This window comes from Haliotis rubra, unplaced genomic scaffold (genome assembly GCF_003918875.1).
Source record: "Haliotis rubra isolate DU_JTF1 unplaced genomic scaffold, ASM391887v1 Scf429, whole genome shotgun sequence".
Lineage (NCBI taxonomy): Eukaryota > Metazoa > Mollusca > Gastropoda > Lepetellida > Haliotidae > Haliotis > Haliotis rubra.
In genome coordinates, this window is record NW_025767112.1 from 486,389 (window position 1) to 503,728 (window position 17,340).

General features: G+C 40.2%; 2 protein-coding genes across 3 annotated transcripts in view; one reads left to right on the top strand and one right to left on the bottom strand.

Annotated features, from left to right (window-relative positions):
- LOC124288900 (TBC1 domain family member 10B-like) overlaps window positions 1-15,078 on the bottom strand; it is a 58,010-nt gene extending 42,932 nt beyond the window's left edge. Inside the window, exons 1-2 of the mRNA XM_046725488.1 lie at window positions 14,613-15,078; window positions 286-385 (exon numbers count right to left, since the gene is read on the bottom strand). Coding sequence (XP_046581444.1) covers window positions 286-385; window positions 14,613-14,776 — 264 coding nt within the window. The 5' untranslated portion in view covers window positions 14,777-15,078. The remainder of the gene's footprint in view (window positions 1-285; window positions 386-14,612) is intronic.
- Window positions 15,079-15,481: 403 nt separating this feature from the next.
- LOC124288899 (ataxin-2-like protein) overlaps window positions 15,482-17,340 on the top strand; it is a 112,152-nt gene continuing 110,293 nt past the window's right edge. For both annotated transcript variants that reach the window (XM_046725486.1, XM_046725487.1), the window contains exon 1: window positions 15,482-15,775. In XM_046725486.1, coding sequence (XP_046581442.1) covers window positions 15,693-15,775 — 83 coding nt within the window. In that variant the 5' untranslated portion in view covers window positions 15,482-15,692. The remainder of the gene's footprint in view (window positions 15,776-17,340) is intronic.

Here is a 17,340-nt window from a genome sequence, read left to right on the forward strand (position 1 = left end):
CTTTATCTGTTTGAATACCAGTACCTAAAATATTCAACCAAGACATTTCAAATTAGGATTGTTGATTAGGATGAAACAAGCAAAGAACCAAATATTATTGACCACTGCTCAGATCAAATACATAAACTTTTAGTTTCATAAAACCAGCTGTTTCAGACCAAAAGCACACATAGAAGATAGATGAATGGTAGACAATGTATACCAAAAGCTAACAAGAGATTTAGACTGCAGTAAGATGACAAAGAAACAATGCAAATGCTAGTCAATAAAACAATTTACACTTGCCTTTTTGAACCTTTTGCTCATCCACTTTTCCCAGTTTTCAAACATGTCAAGCCACTTAATTTCTCTCTTTCGAAGAACCTCGGGAGGTAGCCGGTGAACACTGCAAAGAACATTCACAAGTGAGGGAAAGGGATTGCATGACATTCTACATATAAGGCAAAATATTTCTGTATAATTAATCTTTCTGCTATTGGTAGTGAATCAAAAGCATGCATATGCATTTGTAATAGAACAAAGACTGACCAACTTTGCAAAGGACACTACATATGCTTATGAGTGTAACGATAATGCACTGTTGCTCACCTAAAAATCTAGCAAGCAGTTTGAAGAAATGTAGAAACAGTGCAGTTCAAACTACTTTTCTAGAAATAATTTTTAGACACTTTAACCTGATTTCAGTGCAATATCGATGGTGATGTGAAACATTCATAAAGGTTGATTATATTGTCAACTTGAATCCACCACCAAGGGTGTAGCTCAGGCCTTCAAAACCCTCATTCACATTGTTCATGCTTCTCCATAAAAATCATCACCCAAACCCTAGGCATAAATTATGAATGGTCCCTTAGAATTCCAAGAAAGTGAACCAGGAGAGCATATAGAGCTGGCAGAAAGATTCCAAAACAGATTAAAGTGATTCAAGGAGTATTTGAGAGGGAGGATGGAACAAGGAGATCACGTGTTAACTTTACAACTTGGTTCAAGTTTATCCTAGAATATTTCCAAATACACTCAATGTCCCCTTGATAAATGTTCAATCAACGACTTTCGAACTTCTGATTTGATTCAGGAAAGTGCTATAGACATTCATTTCTCTTTTCTTAGCTGACGCCCCCTGGATACATGCTTCCAGATCCCAGCTGGTGGTGGGTGTAGCAGTGATACATAGGTCTAACATTCAGGTGGAATTTGGAAGAATTCAAAAGCTTTGAGTCAATCAACACTAAATTTATTTCGGGAAATACTTGTGCTCAGGTTGTGAGTTTGTATCGTCAACCGTTGTCAAAGAAAAACCAGCATTCAACCTCTGTATTCCATGATGAGTTGTTTTACTCGTTGAGAAGTACAGTCAGTTGAACACTATCTTGCTTGGTGACGTAAATATTCACTATGCTAATAGTCAGTACTCAGATACAAAGAAGATGAAAAATCTTCTCAAACAACATACATGTAGTTTGTGTCAGTATGTTGACACTTCAAAACATAAAGGAGGCCATAACCTTGAGTGGGTAATATCCTCTCAAAGAGGTTCCTTGGTGTCTTCAGTCAATGTTCAGGATATACAACTGTCCGATCACTTTCTTATTTCTATGACCTGGAGTATGGACAGACCTCAGTGGCGGAGAATCAAATGATCCTGTCGTAATCTGAAGGCTATTGATAACGATGAGTTTCGAAGAGATCCTGTGAACTCTGACTTATTCCACCACCACCCTGATGATGTAAACCAACTTGCTGAGTTGTATTCATCCACATTGTCATCTCTCTTAGATCAACATGCACCATCAACTTCAAAGGAGATCATTGTCAGATCAGGGATTCCTTGGTAAATGGCAGAAGAGTCGCCTTGAAATTCACCGTCAGTTGTATAAGTGTGAGCGGAACACTTGCGCTAGGTCTCTTAAAGGAGCCAAATCTAGATACTGTACTAAAAACTCTCTGACAACGTGAATCCTTCCTTCTATCACAAATTCATGGGATCTCTAGCATCGTCCACAAGTGACAAGGATCTTGCAGGCAATTTTTCAGCCTACTTCTCAAACAAAATAGAAAAACTCTTTTGCTAGCTATCACCAAACAGATTAACCTGAGCTTAGTTAATGGTGTCTTTCCAGAGGTTTTCAAGCAAGCTATGGTAAAGCCATTACTTAAAGACAATTTGGATATCAATACTCTCAAGAATTATAGACCTGTCTCCAAGCTTTCCTTCCTTTCCAAGATCCTTCAACGTGCAGTTGATGTCAGACTCAGATTTCTTAATACATTCTAATCATCCTATCATCCAAGGCACAACACTAAGACCGCCTTACTTTAAATTCTGAATGACCTGAGATGCCATGCGGATTCGGGGAATGTCTTACTTCTCCTCTTGCTCGATCTCTCAGCGGCGTTCGACAGGGTCAACCATCTGAAGCTCCTCAGCTGTCTTCAGGATGATTATAACATTCAAGGGGATGCATTGGCCTGGTTCCATTCCTATCTGAGCACTAGGAGTCAATCAGTTCTTGTCTCTGAAAGCATGTCTGAGTCAACGATCCTTGAGTGTGGTGTACCCCAGGGCTCAGTCCTTGGGCCACTTCTTTTTGTGGTATACACAGACTCCTTGGAAAAGGTCATTGATAACTTTGATATGAATCATCATGCATTTGTACACGACCTCCAATTGATGGATTCCTTCAAACCAGAGATTGTACAAACTGCCAGGTCAAGAGTGAGTGCACGAAGGCAATTAGTTCATGGATGATGACAAATGAGCTGAAGCTCAATGAAGAGAAGACTGAGGCTATGTTGACTGGCACATCGCAACGTCTGAAAAGGATCACCTCTAAGGATATCACAGTAGCCAATTAAGATATCCCACTTTCATCCAGTGTCAAAAACCTAGGTCTTTATCTTGATCCTTGTCTCACCATGGAGCAACATGTGAACCATCTCTGGAGAGTAGGCCAATTCCATTTCCACTCTATTGTAACCACAGATGCAGCTAGAGTTCTCACTCAGTCACTTGTTCTCTCCAGGATTGACTATTGCAATAGCCTTCTCCTTTGAATCTCTAACGATCTTCTCTCCAGACTTCAAAATGCTGCCGCCAGAGTTGTCACTAAAACATCCAAATGGTCTCACATAACCCCAATCCTCCAGAGTCTGCATTTACCGCCAGTTGAAGCCAGAATTCAGCTGAAGATCCTCACTCTTGTCTTCCGCTGCAGACACGGCCTAGCTCCTCCATACCTTTCTGAGATCTTGTCAACTTATAGGCCTCCCCATTCTTTCTGCTCCCAAAATCAAGATCTTCTGTTGGTTCCACAAATTCATCTGGAACACTTTGTTTCATCTTTAGAAGCATTCAAGTCAGGACTCAAAACCTACCTCTTCAAAGAGTCTACAACCTATAACAGCCAAATATTCTGGTCTTTTTCATGAACTGCCAACTATTCTGATGGTCTTTTTGACTACTGAGTTTCCTCATGAACTCTAGTGACTCTTTATATGTAGTGCTTTGAACAAGCTCTGGATGGACTATGGCGCACAAAATATATCCATGTAATATTATTATGGAGCTGGCTTGACCCTGCTAGGTGGATGCCCTTGATGAAGATTACATGGTTTGAATGTTGTAGGAAATAGAGCTTGTGTCTACCAATTTTTTGTGTACTTCATCACACCACTTCAGACTGGTCCCAGGGTTGGCACTGTGTTGAATGTCATAAATTGACAACTGTAAGAAATCAGGGTCAATATGATTAGAGAACTATGCTCATATGCAATGTTGGACACCACTTCCTGAGTCTGGACCATGCTATGGAAGTTGCTCCTCACTCCCAGGATGTGCTGATTTGTTTTCAAAGCAGGGGCATGAAAAGAATCATGGCCTGATGTTATGTCTTTACTTAGGAGGATCTTGCTGAACTTAACTTGGCTAAATGTTTCTGTATCCTTGAAGTCAGACTGATGGTAGAATTCTGGAACTTTTCATTTAACAGCTGGACAAACTTTTACGGACAACTGTGGAACTGTGAAAGGCAGTAACATCATGTGTTTCATCAGTGGTTCTGGGGTGTTCAGCATATCTGCTATGTAAGACTGCTTCACTCGAAGAGCAGAAAGTGTGCCAACATCCATACTTGAGCTGACTAGAGACCCTCCTGCATCTTGAGGACATGGTCAAAAGATCTGTGGACAAAACCCAAACATAAGCAAGGCTCATGCTGACTGCAGTCCAAGGGTGGACGTGCATGGTGACTGATGAGGATGTCAACATGTTTGATACTGGCAGTAAACCAGTTGATGGAGGTAGTGATCCACTGTATTTTATATCTATCTGTTGACAGGGTCAAGATCCTTCAACCCTCGACTAGATTCTTAGTAACTGGGCTCCAAGGTCATTTATCATCTACTTGTTCATCACCAAGTGATTTTTTTTTAAATTACTAGCCACGAAAATATTTTAATACCGGGTAGCCAAAGGTTTTCCAAGTCAATTTGTCAAAAAATTGTATGTGCTTTTAAAATGTGTTGATAATAGACATTTCATTTTTCAGAATCAGCAGTTGAATTTGGTGTGAAAAGAACCTAATAAAAGAAACCTTTTGGCATTTTGTGTTTTTTTGTGTGCATCAAGCAGGAACTGGATAGTAAGTGTTATTATCTAATCACAACTCAAAATTGGTTAAATATTTGCAAATTAACTCCTTGTTTAATTAAAGTCACTAAGAAACAAACAAAACAACTTCAGTAATGTTTATTAAATCTTCAAAGATGACCAGATTCAGGAAATTCTCAGATGACCAGATTCAGGAAGTTACTCATCCCATTTACTCATGACTGGACACCTTTCAAGCACTCTCAATGTAAACAAACAACTGATAATGAAAATGATGTTGAGAGAATAATCACTTTCTTTAAACAGAATACTTCAAGATTGTTTTAAGAGCTTCAGTTTAACATTGTCTAACTCACTCAGCTCATATAGAAAATTCAAACACTCAATGTAAACAAACAACTCTCAATTAACATGTTAAATTGAAATACACTCTCTGACTGTAACTGCACAAAGTGTATTAGAACAGCATAATTCTCACTCAATGCATGTATTTAATGAAACAATACTTTTCCAACATCATAGACACCTTGCAAACAAACCTGAAAAGTTAAACATCTTTTTAACTTTAAAATTTAGTAAAGTAAAGATTGAACAAACTTTGTCAAAACAGTAATACTATATTGTAACTTTCTTGAACTTCTTTGAGTGGCATACTAGAAGTTGGGAAGTACAATATAAAACAAACTTTATGGATAACAACTTCTTTTTATTCGTGAGTGCGACATTTGGATACAGATTCTTGTACCGTTGTCAAGCATTAATGGAACATGAAGAAGGGGGAAGTATATATATATATATACTGGATGTAACAATGTAACAAAGAAAACAACATAATTAACATAATTGGCAAGGTAGTAAGCTGATGAAGCCAGAGAGTAGACAAAGGACAAGCGTGGAAGCCAATGTTGTACAAATAATAATGAGATGTTTATACAGCAGAGTTTATACAGTAGATTGGGCTTGGTGGATGAGTGCATCATAAGCAGATGGAATGAAGTATCCTTGGTCTCGGTTGATGGTGGGCTTTTGGCGTTTGATGTGGATGGCTTCGGTGAGCTTGCGTTTAATGAAGTCTGTTTGTTTGTTAGCGAGAATGGTGATGTCAGACCACTCTATTTGATGATTGGGGCTTGCTTTGATGTGGTCGGAAATGGCTGATTTGCTGTCGGAATTGGTAACAGAGGTCTGATGTTCTTTCACTCGGGTGTTGATGGGTCGGGACGTTTCGCCTATGTAGCTCTGTCTACAATCACAGTTTATTTTGCAGATGACACATTTTGGGTTGTTGTTTTTATGGTGGCTGGTTTTCTTCCATTGGCATGGAGAATGTTGTTAAGGCTGGAGGACGCGGAGAAGGTGTTACCTATGCCAGCTTGTTGTTTTAGGAGACGGCTGATTTGATGTGACGGTTTGCCAATGTAGGGGATGGATATCTTGATGGGGGCTGAATCTGGTTTGGGTCTTTTGGTAGGAGGTGACAGGGTTGCAGCAATGGTTCTGTTGACTATTTGGGATGGAAAGTGGTTAAGTTCTACAAAGACTTTCTTGAGGTGTTCTATTTCATCTTGTAGATTAGTGGAACAGATGTTCTTGGCCCTTCTGGTTAATGTGCAGATGATGGCAGTTAGGTGGATGATTGGAGTTGTAGTGGATGTACTGATCCGTATGGGTAGGTTTTCTATATACAGTGGTCTGGAGTTGGTTGCAGGAGGTACGGGACGCAAGGATGTCAAGGAAAGGTAGTTGCTGGTTCTGCTCGGTTTCCATGGTAAACTTGATGCGGGGATGTTGGTTGTTGAGATGCTCCAAGCCTTACGCCACAGAATTGACAACCTTCAACAGCATTTGCCAAGTTTAGCCTTGCTTTTGTCTGGACCACCAGTCATTGCAATTCCTTGAAAAAGAAAATTGTTCTGTTCAGTGATCTGATCTCTATCTCCTGTTCATCAATAAGCAGCTGAAACTTCTCAAACAGCCCACTTGGAATCGGCTGCTCTTTCAGACTGCTTACTGTGACAATGCAGTCTGTAGGCAGGATCAGATCATGCTTTTGCAACTTCAAATTCAGAAGAGCAATCTCTCCAAATAAATCTACCATAAAATAAACTTAAGAGAGTGCATCTGCTTGTGGACATTTTTACCACGTCCCTTGATGTCTGCATTCCTGCTTGTTGCAGCAAGGGATTCCCTATGTGTAGACACAGCTGCATAGTGTCCGAAATAAGTAAACTTCCATCCTTTTTACCTTGTAGGAAAAGTCTTAAAGCCCTGTCAATGTATGGGACCCATCTTGTCCCTTTGACAGGGGTAGGGGAGTAAATTCTGGCTTCCAACTCATCTCCAATCTGTTTCAGCTCCCTTTTACTTTTAGGGCTGAAATGATATGTTTTCCAAATCAAGTGTAAGCAGTCTGTTACATCAATCACCATTTGGCATTTCTTTTGTAATTTCAAAAGAGCAAGTTCAAGTCTATGTGCCATACAATGAAAATCAATCAGATGTGGCACATCTTCCCTCAGCTTTGAAGCTACACCATTTCAACAACCAAGATTGACTGAAGTACCATCTGCACAGAAACCTATGAGTTTCTCCTGGAAGTTATCTTGACCATTATTTGAAAGTGCACCTTTAAGAGCATCTAAAACTCCATCAGCATGAGTGTTAAAGTTCTTTCAGCTCAAGAAGTTTGTTTTTAGTTTGGTTAAGAGTCAAAATCGGGTTTCTATCGACTTGCAGAAATAACAATAAAGAATTGGTAGGTGTCATGAGTGGTGCTCAATAGGCCAATAGTCCACGATTATATTTACATTAAGTTTTAAACGATTGCATGCGATGGTAGCGTAGCGATCAGCAAAGCAGGCGGGTGGGGTGCACCGAAGTGTCCAGCCTTGTCATTATGTATTGTACTGTGAAGCATTTTGAGTCGGGGGGTCATCTCAAATTATTTTATATTTTTTAAATATTTTTAATCCTCGCAAAGACACGAGGGCCTGTGGGTAGAAGAGGTATACAGGAGGTTTGAAAAGACAGTATGAGAACTTTAAGTAAAGAAGCACAAAATGCCATAATACTGGATTCTACATGCTCGAACACACCTAATGACATTGGATGAAGAACAGATGAAACAGTGAAATCACAGCCAGGGGAAAAGGTTTGGTGGAGGTGAGAAACTGAAATCAGTCGGCTCTTACACAATACCCATATCGATAGACGGTGCTGATGTCAAGATGAATACAGAGGTGGTGATGTCAGATATTCCTTTGCTTTGGTCAAAGAATTCCATGAAAAAGCCAGGGTGAAGCTTGATCTTGAAAATGATTCAGCTGAAGTATTAGGGAAGAAAATGGTATTAAATGAAACTTCACATTACTGTTTGCCTCTTGGAAACTCAGATGTGACTGAGGTAGATGTGAATGTAGTCAAGATAGCAGAGTTGAATGAAGATGAATAATACAAGACCTTAGTCAAACTTCATCGCCAGTTTGCACATCCAGGTGAATCAAAGTTGAAAATCTGTTGAAGGATGCAGGCGTATGGGACGAAAAGTTTCAAGGTTTGCTTAAAGGCATTTATCAGAAACGTGATCTATGCAAACGATATGCTCCGACACCTCCGAAACCTGTAGTAGCTTTACCGATGGCACAGGCGTTACAGTGAGAAGGTATCCATGGACCTAAAACAGTGGAACAAGTTGTACATACTTCACATTGTGGATATGTGGTCGAGATTCACAGTCTCCGCCTTCATACCTACAAAAGCAACCTGAGACGTTTTGAACTGTATATTGAAACACTGGATAGGAACATTTGGGGTCATGGAAGCAAATCTCACAGACAATGGTGGGGAATTCAATTCTGATGAGATGAGAGAGGTAGCAAGCATGCTGAACGTGGAAACTTTGACAACTGGAGCTGACAGTCCTTTTCAAAATGGTCTTTGTGAAAGGGTCCATTCAGTGACTGACATGATCTTGTTGAAACTTGAAGCTCAATATCCAGAAACACCACTTGAGATTTTGTTGTGTTGGACAAACATGGCGAAAAACAGTTTGCAGATGTGGCATGGCTACAGTTCATACCAGTTGGATGGACCGACCACAAGTGAAGGCACCTGAATGCTTTACACAGTACAAGGAAGGCCTTCATTGAATCAGAATGTTGTGAGAGAATATGACACAAGATTAGAGCCACAGAAGAGGTTTACAGAAATGGGGACAGGGTATACTACAAGAGAGAAGGTTCTGAGAGATGGCTTGGACCAGGCAAGGTTGTCTTTCACGATGGGCGAGTTGTTTTTGTACTACATGGAGGTGTATACACAAGCATGTCAATGAACAGGCTTTGTAGAGCTGGAGAGCAGATAACACAGATGAAAGAAGATGGAAAGAAAGAAGACACAAACAATATGGGGAGAGAAGCTGAAAATGAGAAGATACAAATTCTAGATACAGAATGTGGTGGGCAAAGTTGTCCGGAAGAATGTGCAGTTGAAGAAAAAGACGGTGATGAAAATTTGCCAGCAAACCAGGCCAGAAACAATGTGAAAAGAACTGTCTTGAAGTCCGGTGACTCCATAGAATGGGAAGAGCAGGTAAAGCAACAGGACGATACAAGAGCTGGTACAACATCAAAACAGCAGACAGTGATGGACACAGCCTAGATCTTGATACATGTGAATGGAGTGCGCGAGGTAATATTTAACGTCACATCGGCAATATTTCAGCCATATCGTGACAAAAACATGTGAATGGAGAAAGGTTGAAGAGTGTTATGCAGTTATGATTCCAGAACCTAAACATGATAATGAAGAATGTCAACAAGCAAAGAGAGAAGAATTGGAAAACTTTTTGCATTTAAAACTTACATAGAGGTAAAGGACACTAGACAGAAACGAATGTCTACACAATGAGTCATCAGTGATCAAGAAATGGGAAGATTAAAGCTTGTCTTGTGGCTAGGGGTTTCGAGGAAGAAGGCCTTACGAGAAGAGACTCACCAACAGTAAGCAAAACTGTGTTAAAAGTCTTTCTGGTTATTGCTGCAAGTAAAGGCTGGTCAGTCAAGACAACAGACATCAAATCTGCTTTCCTTCAGGGCAAGAAGCTGGACAGAGATGTGTATTTACAGCCACCTGTAGAAGTAGATGTGACAGAAGGAAACATATGGAAGCTTGAACACTGTTTGTATGGCCTGGGTGATGCAGCTTGACAATTGTACTCCAGTGTGGTGGAAGAATTGACAAAACTAGGATGTTTGCAATCAGAGTATGACCCAGCATTATTCTACATGAAAGAGAAAGGTGGCATAATTATTTCATATGTTGATGACTTCTTACATGCTGGTTGTCCACTGTTTGAAGAAAACGTTATGGGATGACTGAGGCAAAAATTCATAGCTGGAAAAGTGGAAGAAAATGCTTTCAGATATGTAGGTTTCCACATCAAGCAATACAACCAAGGAATTATAGAGTCCGAAGAAGACTATGTGTCTGATATCAATAATGAAACCATTGCATCTGCCAGGGTCCTAAAGAAAAATGAAGTTCTAACACCAATGGAACAAACCAAATTCTGAGGAATGCTGGGCAAAATCAATTGGGCTGTTCAATGTTCGAGACCAACACAGCGTTTGAAATGATAGACTTAAGTACAAAGTTGAATAAAGCAACAATTGCTGACTATGTCTGAGCAAGCATGGTCATCAAGAAATTACAAGATGGTTCATCCAAACTATGCTTCCCAAATCTTGGTCCCAGTAAACACTGGAGAATGGTTGCATTCTCAGACGCTTCCTTAGGAAATTTGAGTGACAGTGTACCGTATATTACCATAGATAAGCCGACCCCATGGATAAGCCGATAATCAGTGTCAAAATGGTATGTTTTGTACATAAGCCGACCCCCTGCGATGGGTCGTGGCCAACTTCTACAGACTGCCTTTTGTTCCCTCAAAATTCGGCTTATCTACGGTAATATATGGTAAGTGGTGTTTGGGCACACTTAGTTTTTCTCGTGAATCAAAGAAATGATTGTTGCCCTATATCATGGCAAGCTAAGAAAATAAAGAGTGTGGTGCGATCTACGATTGCTGCTGAAACCATGGCGCTGTTGGAGTCTGTTGAAGATTGTATTTTCTTGAGAGCAGTTATTCATGCCATGATAGACAGAATAGACCAGAACATTCCTATTGACATCATCACAGATAACAGGAGCGTAGTGGAAGCCCTGCAGTCTATTGACATCACAGATAACAGGAGTATAGTGGACACCCTGCAGTCTATTGACATCATCACAGATTAACAGGAGCGTAGTGGACGCCCTGCAGTCTATTGACATCATCACAGATAACAGGAGTGTAGTGGAAGCCCTGCAGTCTATTGATATCATCACAGATAACAGGAGTGTAGTGGAAGCCCTGCAGTCTATTGATATCATCACAGATAACAGGAGTGCAGTGGAAGCCCTGCAGTCTATTGATATCATCACAGATAACAGGAGTATAGTGGAAGCCCTGCAGTCTATTGACATCACAGATAACAGGAGTATAGTGGAAGCCCTGCAGTCTATTGACATCATCACAGATAACAGGAGTGTAGTGGAAGCCCTGCAGTCTATTGACATCACAGATAACAGGAGTGTAGTGGACGCCCTGCAGTCTATTGATATCATCACAGATAACAGGAGTATAGTGGATGCCCTGCAGTCTATTGACATCATCACAGATAACAGGAGTGTAGTGGACGCCCTGCAGTCTATTGACATCACAGATAACAGGAGTGTAGTGGACGCCCTGCAGTCTATTGACATCACAGATAACAGGAGTGTAGTGGATGCCCTGCAGTCTATTGATATCATCACAGATAACAGGAGTATAGTGGATGCCCTGCAGTCTATTGACATCATCACAGATAACAGGAGTGTAGTGGACGCCCTGCAGTCTATTGACATCATCACAGATAACAGGAGTGTAGTGGAAGCCCTGCAGTCTATTGATATCATCACAGATAACAGGAGTATAGTGGATGCCCTGCAGTCTATTGACATCATCACAGATAACAGGAGTGTAGTGGAAGCCCTGCAGTCTATTGACATTACAGATAACAGGAGTGTAGTGGAAGCCCTGCAGTCTATTGACATCATCACAGGTAACAGATAACAGGAGCTTAGTAGAAGCCCTGCAGTCTATTGACATCATCACAGGTAACATGAGTATAGTGGAAGCCCTGCAGTCAACAAAGTTGGTAGATGACAGCTGGTTGTGGATCGATGTGGCAGTGATCATACAAGAACTTGTACATGGAGACATGAAGAAGGTGTCCTGTTGTCCTGGGGAGAAGCAGCTCGCCGATGTGTTGACTAAACGGGGATCGTCAGGAGTGAAGTTGTGCCAGATTCTTCGAAGTGGAAAGCTGTGTCTGCGATGTGTATCATGTGATTTGTGTCTGGGTGCAGAATAATCCCCTAGAAGCACGAAGGTAGTCTGCCTCATGAGTGCTTCTGTCTAGTGAAACACTCTTAACTTAATCCAGGGTAAAGCAGATGAAGAATCCATAAGTTGAACTTTTAACTATACAATAAAGAAATGACATTGCTACATTTTTACAAGAAGAAAAAAAGAGAGACAATTTATATGAATGTTGATATTAATTATGCATGCGCGAGAGCCTGCAAGAGGCTATGAGATTGTATTGCCTGAAGTGTGATCGGAAAAGATGGTGAGAAGGAAGCATGTGTGCTGTCAGCTGTTGTGATGTTACTGGGGTAAATGGGCATGAACATCGACATGGGCCTTCTATCCACTGTGTGTTGCTTTTCTTCACCAGTATCCTGAATTCGGCATCTTCTTTGTAAGTCGTAGCGAGTCCTAGTGACGGGATCTTCTGACGTGGCGGAACATGGTGACATACGTGTCCTTGGACTTGTCAGGAAGAATGCAGTACACTAAGGGAAACAACCTGCATGTAGAGTGTACAGCTGGTAGAAGAGATGGGGAGTGGAGTAGAATGTGCCGTAGATGACATCTGCATCAGTCAGGAGCTCAAAGTTGGTTGCGGAGGTGAAGATGAGTGTTCTCTTCCTCAGGTTTTCTTGTTCTTGTGTGTGTGTATATAGAGATGATCTGTTTGACTGGCATTTTAGAAGTATGGTGAGTAATAAGAAAGTAAGATTCTTTATACTTCTTTTCTTGTATATGATGCGACGTTTCAGTATTGATTCTTATACCATTGTCAAGCAAGAGTGACAACGGTATAAGAATCCATACCGAAACGTATGTGACAGAGACAGAACTCAGGTGCACTAGCCATAAATCAATGTATTTTGTTTATGGTGTATAGCCTGATAGGTGGTAAGTTCAAATTGCACGTGGTCAATGATTGAAGTTGTGTATTGCATATTGTCATTAGCAGACAGGCAGGCAGACACATAGGTGTCAATAAAACAGACATTGAGTTTTTGTCTGTGACAGAGACTGCTTATCACAATCGACATATTTTGCTATGTTTCCATAAACATGTATTAAAACATTTCAGTTTTCAAGCTGAGCAATTTTTAACAATGAAATTAGTATTTCTAATGCTACACTTCCTTGAAAACTTGGTTTGCAAATCTGCAACCAAGTATGGGACCAGTGTATTTTTATTACTGGAGACCCAAGATGTTTGTAATCACAAGAAACATCTTTTGTTCTGCAACTTAGACCACAGCGACAATCCTTGCACGCATCACTTGCTGTGTTGTTACGAGTTGCCTTCCTGGCTCAAGCCGCGCGAACCTAATCACTGTGCATGCGCTGTTGAAACCACTTTTCACCCCAGCGCTGGGGTGAAATTAGTGAAATTAGTGAATCGTTTGAACTATATTTTCCTGGGTTTTCTTTCATCGCATTATTTTTCAACTTTATAAGTTGAATTTGCATTTTTGATAATTTGTTACTGTAAGTCCATACCGAAAGGTATCAGAATCTGCAAAGTTGTGTTTTGCGTTGCATGTGACCTTTAATGAACTTAGCTCCTTAGTGTGTTAACATGGTCTGTTGCAGTTGAGAATCGACTTATTAGCATAGAACCACTCAAGCATGAGTCGACTGATTAGTCTGGCTGACTGTTCAAAAGTCAACGAATTAGGCCGTCATCGTTTAGGTCATCTGAGTGCTGTCACTACTAATAAATACTGGTAATAAAGTCATTAACTGAACATTCAGTGAATAACAAGAACAATGTAAGTGTAAGGATTAGAAGATAAGACTTGGATGATAAAAAGGGAATAGTAATTGTTGTGTTGTATGCAATTTGCCTAAAAATGTAAGAGTCATAACTGTTTTGAGTACAGTAAGTGAACGTCACTGAAAAAATAATATGCACACATAATTGCAATGCACTGAAGTTAATTAACTGTCCATACACATTTCCACACACATACACAAATTTGCAAGGCGAAAAGTTTACATATGCATAATCTGATCAAAGATAATGATTCAAAGGGACTCCCGGTTATCAATGAGGTGCTTCCTTGATGGTCCTAAACCCAACGTGTAGCTGACACTACTTGGCATTAAGAGATTACGCGGGCTAATTAACATTTCACCATCTGGGCTAATAAGTTGACGTTTGCCTTTAAGATCATCCATTGCTTTCTCTATCACTACATGGGCAATTGTAACACATCACTGACATATCTAAGACAAATGTATCTTGAACACAAGCTGCCATCTGAGTATTCACAATGGATGTGCGCAGCAACCTGCCTTCTTATAGTAAATATAATGAAATCAGTTCTAAAACAAATAATTCAACGGTACTTTTAAAGTGAAAATCTCATTACTTAATATTTAGTATCCTTGTATACATAAGCAATAGGAGTGTCTCAAATTTGATATGGAAGTTTTACCCAATGATGTGAGACCTATGGTGTCTATATTTAGTGGGACCCTTTAGGTGAGAACATTATTTCTTGATTACCGGGCACATGGGCATAAACATAAAAATAAATCAACAGCATCTCTTACTCTTCGGTGTCTGGGTTCGTGTATTGTTTTCCTCCCATAAATCCGTATCTGTCAACATTTGCCACAACTGAGCCATTGGCACTGCTCTTCCCCAAACCAGACACTTCTTCATCACTTCCATCACTGGCAGAATCCATCGGTTCACCTGGATTAGCATTAGCCATGAGACACTTCGGAAAAAAACAAACCAAATCCTGACAGTTCTTACATTACGTTATACTTGACTTGTACTTCCGTAGAAAAGGAACACCTTTAAAACTCCGAGCTGTCAACAGAAAATATTTCCGATATATCATTCACAGCATATTAAAGAGCAGAACATCAGTGGTTATGGTAAACTAAATCCGTGCATTTCTGGAATCTGATTACTGCATATTTGTTCATAAATGTGCCCAGTACTTCCAGAGCAAAACAGTCAAAGTTTTCGTGAGTTTTCCGTGTTCTTACAGGAAGTGCGGTTTGGGAAGTTTGCGCATGCCCATACCCTCTGATCCAGCTGTTTGAATGGAAATAATCGTTTTTTATAACCACCTACGGATTACTTAATATGTTTCAATGCATTTTAGATATGCTTTTGTAATGCTGTGTTATCGTGCTTCTATACTCTCTTATTCTATCGCACATTACGTGCAAATATTACAATTTTATTCCATTGTATGTGGACGTGTAACATATTAGGGAGAAAACCGGCTTCTAAGAATATAGGTCGATGCGATTTAAATGTTTGTATCTCTTTTCATGCCACCAGTATCCACTAAAATTGCATTGCCTACATAACTGATGGTACACGTTGATAGCGATAATTGACACAAAATCTAAAGACTTCAGAAATCATTTCTGGTGACATCATAAAATAGTCCGACCGACATACTGTATTCTGTCGCATGTCGCACTTGGTCACTTACAGCTGACCAAAATCTTTTATTTGTATACAAAGTAGTTTTTAAAAACTAGTTTTACCAAAATTTACATGCGACAGAGTAACCATTGGAGATTTCTTTAAAATATACTGTGTGTTGCAATGCTCCCTTGATCTGCAACTGAGTTAATACCTGATTATTGGCCTTCCGAGGAGTAAGAATGTCCACCATAAACTACGGCTCGAAGGGTAGAACATCAAATCGGGGAAGGCAGTCGGGCGCTAACTCAAGCCACACATCTAGGTTTGTTGTCATTCCGAGTGAGATATCTCTCACACAATAATTTTTATATAAATATTTTGAGTGAAGTTGTCATGTGTAATGATATTTTTTTCATCATCAACATAAGTTACACGATCGTCCAGTTGTTGCCCTTGGTTTATGAGCAAGTTTTGGTGCTTAATGTGAATTAAGTTACCATTATCAAGATGCATCTGTTCTTTTGAGTACAGAATAAGTAATTTACATTAGGATATGGTGAGAGTGTGTTATTTTGTACTAATTTAACAATCGTTTTAATATCGCAGAGCTAGTGTCATGAGCTGTTCTGAGGAAGGGAATTGGGGTGTGGTGTGTGCTGTGTCCCATGTTTTGCTGCCAAAAATGCATCCATTCATAATTGGCGTAAAAGTGACCCTACAATCATATTGGCAGCGAATATTATGGAACTTAATGTATGCCTTCATACATGTAGTAATGGCCACATCACACTTGCCTAATTGATAGAATCACCAGCTAGAACAATCTGTTGCATATTTTCCATCAGGAGTGAGGTATCATCAAGTATCCCAGTGTCAGGGGTTTTCGACGATGTAAGACAAAAACGTATTTTTTATCTGTAATATCATTTAAAGTTTGTATTTTACTAACCTTGAGTGATAAAGGATATACTCATCTATTTCACACAAAAATATCAAGTGTTCCCTTCCAAAATAGCGTTGAAGAAATCGTATCGGCGAAACTGTTGCCGCTTGTTACATCCGGGTATTTTGTATGGGTTTTCGACGATGAGCCATACTTTTTGCTCCGCACTGCGAGGGAGTGTTGTGATCATGTGGCTTCCTATTTATATATTGCCTGTTACCAGCAGACGACTGATCTAACTGAATTTTCGCTTGCTATTATTTGTTATAAAGGGAACTGATTTTGCCTCGTAAGTGGTATTAACGATCTCGGGTAAATAATATTGATGTTTGTTTGCTTTTTATATAACTTGACTTCCCGATTTCCATTGTCAATAAAACTTCTCACGACAGCGACTTGGCACCCGCCCTACCAGTGAAACTGTTTGTGCACTCCGATCGCACACGTACTCCCCCAGATATAGCGTGTGCAATGCAATCGTCGAAATCACCAGAACGTCGAATTCAGCTCGTGTTGGGATATTCTCTTAGTATGTGCACACTGTCCCACTTGACACTTAGATTAAAGGGTGAAGAATGAAGCAGAAGACACCTTGCCTCAACATTAGCAGACCCGTGAAGATCCGGGGTAGAATAGGTCTTCAGCAACCCATGTGCTTGCCATAAAAAGGCGACTATCTTGTCGTAAGAGGCGACTAACAGGATCGGGTGGTCAGGCTCGCTGACTTGGTTGACACTTGTCATCGGTTCCCAATTGCGCAGATCGATGCTCATGCGGTTGATGACTGGATTGTCTGGTCCAGACTCGATTATTTACAGACCGCCGCCATATAGCTGAAATATTGCTGAGTGCGGCGTAAAACTAAACTCACTCACTCACTCACTCAACATTAGCAAAGAGACGTAATGATCTTGCATGAAAAATCGTTTGCATGAGCAAAACTT